We start from the raw sequence: 7,616 nt of genomic DNA on the forward strand, positions 1-7,616 counted from the left end.
TGATTCACATTTCAGACTTGATCAGGCAATAAATGATTGTCGTATCATATTTTATATTTTGTTATCTAGATACTCTATATAGATATTTATCTTTCTACTGTCTATTTCTTTTTTAAACTCACGCTGCTGTAACAAAACCATTTCCTAACTTGTGATAAATAAAGTGTATTAAATCCAATCTAATGTACTCTCCTTCAGCCTGACTGGACGTTTGTCCTGGGAGAACAGGCCCTGGATCTGTGTGTGCCCTCCTCCTCCTCCTCCTCCTCCCCCTCCTCCATCTTCGTCCTGGGTGAGAGGAACCTCTACTGTCTGCGGGACAACGGCCAGATCCGCTTCATGAAGAAACTGGAGTTCAACCCCAGCTGCTTCCTGCCCTACAGCTCAGGTAACCTGACATTTAAGCAGCAAGATGCCCCTCGTCTATGAAGAGATATTCCACCTTTAGTCCGTTTGCCAGCTCATAGAGTCCTGCTGTGAACCAGGACATGTTGAGTACCTAGTGCAACTTCCCAACATATGCAAGTTGGCAGTAGAAACTAATTCATCTGACTCTAAGTATGTTACTCCATATCATCCCCTCCAATTCAAGGCATACAAGGAGTTTGTATTTTGAACAAAGAGCATTTATGGATAAATTAAGTCAATAAATAGGAAGTACAAATAAATAAACTAACGAACCAGGCCCTAACTAAATGTGTAAGCCCAAATATTGAATTGAAACTTAAACCTAGACAGAGAAAAATAGAAAGGGATGGGAAGACTTTGGACTGTTAAAGAGGAAATAAATGGTCCATCTTGTTTCTGTGTTAAATTAGAATCTTAAAGGTGGATGGAGTACTCCAAGCTTTTAAATGAAAGTAGCAATTCTTAATTTTTAATAATTATCTGTTACAAGTTAAAGTAAAAGTGTGGCATCTACAATCTTTAACTAAGTAAACTGCTAGAATGAAAATACTCACTTAAAGTACCTCACAATTGTACTTAATAACAGGCCTTGAGTAAATGCACTTGATGACACCACTGCAGGTGTTAGCAATGCTATTCACAGGAAGCAAGAGGTCAAATGTCACAGGGATTTGTAAATAAGCTCAGGCCTTTTGTTCGGCAGCTAATTGGGAATAATCAGGAATAAAGTGTAATAAAACTGGGCTATAGAGAACCAGTTGACGTCGTTTTGCTGAGAACCGAGCACAGCCAACGTGAGAATAGTTTCAAATGCAGCACTGGTTACGCTCTGATGTGTTTCATCTGGAATAAACTAAAGGGCAGCAACACTAACTGCACCATGCATCAGTGCACCTGCCACAAGCAGACTGTTCAGCATAAGTGAAACAAGAAATACACCAAAACAAAGTGCTCTGTGGCCCGGTGCCCCGCGGCTGGCTCTGCAGGAAGCTAGCTGCTGGCAGGACATGATGGAACAACTCGCTCTGCTGCATGTATTCAAACAGACTCCTGAACACGCTGAAGTACATACACACATGCTACAGGATGAATGGATTTCATAATAAAGACATATATATAGATCCAGGGGTATGATATATAATATATTGTTGCCGTGCAGTGAATATCGTGCATGTCCGCTCTGATTTTGGTGATTTCAAAGCATCTTTGTGGTTTAGGGTTAAACCAGTGCGACAAAAACCATGGAATTATTCAAGTAAAGCTCCAGAAAGTCTGTTTTCCTCTTTACAATTTAAACTTTATGGAGACACAATTACAATGTATATGCTTGATATAGATCACTTACATAAATGGGCGACATGGGGCAAAAGTTGAACGTCCAAACTGCAGGATAAAACAGACGGAAAGGAAAAAACATCCTTATTTTTCTTTATTTTCTTGCCATTGTCTTTATTTATTTTCAACATTTAAAGTTGCACAACAGCAACAACAACAAAAAACGAACCTGACAATAATCAAACAATACATAATTAAATGCAAAAGACATTAACTGACATAATATCACTTAAATAAAGTCAATACAGTAAAAATGACATGCACATAATGGTGATAATAATAATAGAATAGAATGGTAGGGATGAACCCCTCGTTAATGGTCTCACATGCAGAGCACACAGTGACATGTGTTCTCTGCTTTTAACCCATCCTAGTACCAGGAGTCTAGTACTAGGAGCAGCTATTGTACAGCGCCAGGGAGCAATGGGAGTGAGGGGGGGGAAGTGTCCAGTGCCTTGCTCAAGGGCACCACGGCAGGGCAGGAGGTGAACTGGGACCTCTCCAAGTAGCAGTCCAACACATATTTTAGGTCTGTTCGGGGACTTGAACCGGCGACCCTACGGCTCACAGTCCAAGCCCCTACTTTTTATTTATTTTATTTTTTTATCTTTTATTATCAAAAATAGACATTTAACATCTCATCACAACTACATAAAGCATTGCTCATAATACACACATTCAATATTTCATTCCACTAGCTTAAAGGTAGTGTGCCTTAAGTTTTCCGTTCAAAGTTGAAGCACAATGCTCCCTCCTCATCCAGCTCAACTAGCCTGCTGCCATCCACAAAATCCTCGCAAAATGTGTCCTTTTCCACATGTATTAGCACAAGGTTAATGTCCCTTTTTACTGTCCTCTTCATTATATGCCACACCTCTGACATTTTACCCTCGAAATGGGCAATGTTCCTCCTTATTTGGACCGCACGCCTTGCATGGCTCAGAACATAATTTAAAAGATTCACATTGCATTCATCCTTCTTCTCAATCACACCAAACAGCCACAGCTCCTTCCATTCCATTTCCAACATCTACCAATTAACTCTTTCATCCTTCCAAAAACAACAACAAGCTCTTTACATTCAACAAACTCATGCAAACACGTTTCAACCTGATCCTTACACACATCACACTCTCTCTCAACAGTTGCATCAAAATGACTAATGATCAGGTTGTTAAACACCCTATTATGCCTCAACAAAAAATCTAAATGATCACATTCAATACTGTTCCACTTAATTTTCACATTCTCCCACATTCTCCTGCCAGTCATACCGTTCACAACACTCATCCACACTCTTTCTGATGCAGGTCTTCTAATCACATCCCCTTTTAACCATTTATACATATTTTTTGTTTTCACATTTTCTACCATTCTCCCAACACCATCATCCTTAACTTTCCTTATATTCGTTACCACCCCTGTTTTAATTAATATTGCCACCCCTCTAGCACCCACACTCCCATTATTTACATACATTTCTCCCATCCATTCTTTCCTTACATCCTCCACACACCTTTCATCCCAATGTGTCTCTTGCAAGCAAATAATGTCTGAGTCACATATCATTAAGGCCTGCTCTCTCCTGTCCTTGGACCTCAGCCCATTTCCATTGAAAGAGGAAATTGTCACCATTACAAGTGTTATTAAGGTTATTATTGTTTTCATTCTATTTATTTTTTGTCCGGACACTTTGCAACTCCTCCTGTCGCTTTCACCCGTCTTCTCTCCACCGCTTTCTCCTTATCAGCTTTCCTCTTTGCATTCAGCCTGCTGGATTCTCTCCTCATTCCTCTGCTCTTTAACCCAGCATTCGCCTCGCCAAAGATCTTCTCCTCTATGGGTCCTGTCATCTCCACCTCCTCGTCCTCATACTCGTTCTCCTCGTCGACCCCTCCCTCCTCCATGTCCGACACAACCGAGCTGACCTCCATTCCCTCAGCCGTCTGTCCTCCGCCTCCTTCTCCTCCTTCTCCTCCTCTCCTCCCACCGACAGCTCCTCCTCCAGCCTCAGGATCAGGTTCACCTTCAACGTCCGCTTCAGCCTCGGTATCAGTTTCTGCCCCCAGAATAACATCCACCACAGCCTCTACTTCAGTCTCAGCCAAACCTTCACCACTCCTCGCAGTCTGTCCATCATCCGCAGCAGCCGGAACAGCAGCAGTATTGGCTCTGCTACTACACCTCTTTCCTTCGTCTGCTTTCCCCTTCTTCCTCCCTCCGTCTCCTCCACCATCCATGGCAGCCGCGTCAGCTTCTCTCTTTGCAGCAGCCACCACAAACACCGCCGCGACAGCAGCCACAGCTTCCTCGTTTATCCTGCTCCCAGCCTTATCACGTATATCCTCTTCTTCACTCTCTTCCTGACTTCCACCCTCCTCTTCCTCCATTCCATTCTCCGCTGTGTTTTCCGCCTGGGCACTTTCTCTCCCCCTGGCTCCGCTCGCCCCCTCCTCCCGAGTCACACAGTCCCGGGCATAGTGTCCCTGCTTGGCACATTTATGGCATTTAAACTCAGGGCATTCTTGTATAAATGCCCTGGCCTTATGCACATCCTGCAGACCGGTACCTGCTTGTCGTGAATCACCCTGAAGTATTCCGGCCCCTCTAGAGTCTCGAACCTTGTGGAGTACGGAAGTGACCGCACTTCCTTATTGAATTCCACTCTCAGAAACCTCGTCCCATGAACCACATCAGTGCCGGGCCACATTCTTTATTGCCGAGACAGGCAGAACCCCCCACATTGCCAATCTGCCTTTAATTGTAGTGTCCAATATATACGAAGGTATATTTAGGAATGACACCGAGTTCTTTTGCCATGCAGTCTCTGCCCCGCACCAAAACCCCATTGATTCTTATTCCATCCAACAGTTTATTTTTTCCTTTTTCTTCAGCCATTGTCACTTCATATAGCCCATCTCCTTTAACCCGACATCCCATCACAATCCCACATTCTTTCTTAACTCCTTTTAGCAGATCCATAACAGTTACCACTGCTTTCCCACTCTCCACCGCCACCACCACTGTCAGCTCCTTTTTATATTTCTCCTCCTCCACAATCAACTCAAACTCCTCTCTCACCTCCTTTTGTTTTCCTACTCCTGTTTTTTCATTTTGTCCATTCTCATTTTCGTTGTCATTGTCCTTTCCTCTTTCATTCACAGATGTCCCGTCCTTCTCCGCACTCTGCTGTAGTGTGTCAATGTCCGTGATCCGTGACGCAGTTGATAAATCCATTCCCGTTTTCTTTGCCAGTTTATCCATCCGATCGAAAAAACACACAAGTCGGGGGAAACCCCCAGCCAGCAAGGCTGTTTGGGGGGGGACTCAGAACAAAAAAAACACAACTATAAGTTTGACGAAACAAAAGAGATCCACAAAACGAACAATTCACTTCTTTCCTCCTGAGACCAAAGTCACGCACGTCCTCTCCCAGTCCAAGCCCCTACTGACTGAGCCACTGCTGGATAATGAATAATACAATAATAATAAACAAATAAAGATAACTGTAAACAAATAATATGAACAACAATAACAGTCACAATAGTACAAATAATACATTTAGATAAAAAACGTTGCTTTCTTCCTTGTTTTTTAATGCTCAAGAAATGTCCTTTTTTTCCATAAAATGCATTAAAAGGCTCCCAGACAGGCTTTCATTTGTTTCAGATATCAAACAATGTAACTTCATAATACAGGTACATACAGTAGCAATACATGTTGTTATAATAAATGTGCAGGATATGGAAATCGTAGGTACTCTCAATAATCCCACAGGTATGTGTGTGCTGTATGGTGAAGCTACACAGCTACAGACCGCTAATGGCTTCCAGACCAATACACCTCTCCCTGTCTTCACCTCCGACAGGCAACGAGAGGGATTGTGTGCAATGTGATGATTGTGCAGCTGTCTTAAACATTGCATCTGGCCTCTTACACACAACCGACAAGACTCGGTTCTGCGTATGTTAGGATAATCCCACTGTGCCAATGGGTCTGGAAATGATTCTGATAAACATCCTCAAATCTTCCTTCTTGAGACATTTCAGGCTTTGTTTTTCCGCCCAATCTACGCATTTCTGTTTTCGATTAGACCAAGGTGCATATAGCGGCAATACGCTGAGTTTAATCCTAAAACAGCATCACTCTTTTTGTTTATGCGTGCTTTATTTACCCTGGAATCCAGGCATGAAAGCTTTAAAGTTGTTTGTTTTTTGATACAGAGGGAAACGGTATAACTGCTCTGCAGGCCGATTCTTATCACCGCAAACTAAACTAATTACACAGATACGGTCGGACCTCCAGAATTATGCTTTAATACAGTAGAATAAAAGTTCTGTGCACAACCTTTTTATGAGAGTTCTTTACAGCAAAAAATAAGTCTGGTTCAGTACCAGAATTGAGAGTATTACACTTAATCTGAGATGGATGGAAAGAGTCAAAGGATGTGAAGGAAAGTAGAGAAATAGGCTGGAGGAAGGGTCCAAAATGGATGGAACGGCCAAGAACTGATATTTGAAATGACTTTCCAAGTGCCCCTTCACTATCTGTTCCAGACATTATTTAGATTATTTCAATTACCCTTGGAAATTGGCTATAAATTCAGTACATGATGTGCCCGTGCAACAAAAGCAGCTTTTATTAGGACATGGTTCCTCTCAATAATCAAAAGCGCATAAATATTCCCACATGCCTAGAAGACTTCCGGGATCAGACTGCCGCTGCACTCTTCTGTGTTCATTCTCGATGTATTGTTAAAGAGTCCTCTCCTGCTGATGTTCAGGTGTATATCAGTATGTAGTGTCTCTACTTTAAAGAGTCCTCTCCTGCTGATGTTCAGGTGTATATCAGTATGTAGTGTCTCTACTTTAAAGAGTCCTCTCCTGCTGATGTTCAGGTGTATATCAGTATGTAGTGTCTCTACTTTAAAGAGTCCTCTCCTGCTGATGTTCAGGTGTATCAGTATGTAGTGTCTCTACTTTAAAGAGTCCTCTCCTGCTGATGTTCAGGTGTATATCAGTATGTAGTGTCTCTACTTTAAAGAGTCCTTTCCTGCTGATGTTCAGGTGTATCAGTATGTAGTGTCTCTACTTTAAAGAGTCCTCTCCTGCTGATGTTCAGGTGTATATCAGTATGTAGTGTCTCTACTTTAAAGAGTCCTTTCCTGCTGATGTTCAGGTGTATATCAGTATGTAGTGTCTCTACTTTAAAGAGTCCTCTCCTGCTGATGTTCAGGTGTATATCAGTATGTAGTGTCTCTACTTTAAAGAGTCCTCTCCTGCTGATGTTCAGGTGTATATCAGTATGTAGTGTCTCTACTTTAAAGAGTCCTCTCCTGCTGATGATCAGGTGTATATCAGTATGTAGTGTCTCTACTTTAAAGAGTCCTCTCCTGCTGATGTTCAGGTGTATATCAGTATGTAGTGTCTCTACTTTAAAGAGTCCTCTCCTTGCTGATGTTCAGGTGTATATCAGTATGTAGTGTCTCTACTTTAAAGAGTCCTCTCCTGCTGATGTTCAGGTTCATATCAGTATGTAGTGTCTCTACTGGGACATGTCTCCATGCTTTAATGTTCAAAAAGCTCTGTATTTTTCTCATACTGCCTGTGCTGCAGCACCTCTTTTCACCCTCTGTCTGAAACCAGAGCCCAGTCTGCTCTGATTGGTTAGCTGGCCGGCTCTGTTGTGATTGGTCAGCTGGCCGGCTCTGTTGTGATTGGTCAACCACTTAGAGATGTCCCACCCCTTATCACGTACAATGTGTTGGAGTGCTAGCCAATAGGAGGGTTAGTGTTCCACAGTGATGTCACTATGTTCTGGAAGTAAACAAAGGTATCCAATGGAGGTGTTTCGAGGGGGAGTGTGTCTGAGAG

The 7,616-nt window shown here is 42.5% G+C and overlaps 1 protein-coding gene across 1 annotated transcript in view; it reads left to right on the plus strand.

The window, feature by feature from the left end:
* bbs9 (Bardet-Biedl syndrome 9) overlaps nucleotides 1-388 on the plus strand; it is a gene marked incomplete at its 3' end in the record, with an annotated part of 39,337 nt that extends 38,949 nt beyond the window's left edge. The window contains 1 exon segment of the mRNA XM_034236315.1: nucleotides 199-388. Within this exon segment, the coding sequence (XP_034092206.1) occupies nucleotides 199-388 (190 nt within the window).
* Between the last annotated feature and the right edge of the window lie 7,228 nt (nucleotides 389-7,616).

This window comes from Gymnodraco acuticeps, unplaced genomic scaffold (genome assembly GCF_902827175.1).
Source record: "Gymnodraco acuticeps unplaced genomic scaffold, fGymAcu1.1, whole genome shotgun sequence".
NCBI lineage: Eukaryota > Metazoa > Chordata > Actinopteri > Perciformes > Bathydraconidae > Gymnodraco > Gymnodraco acuticeps.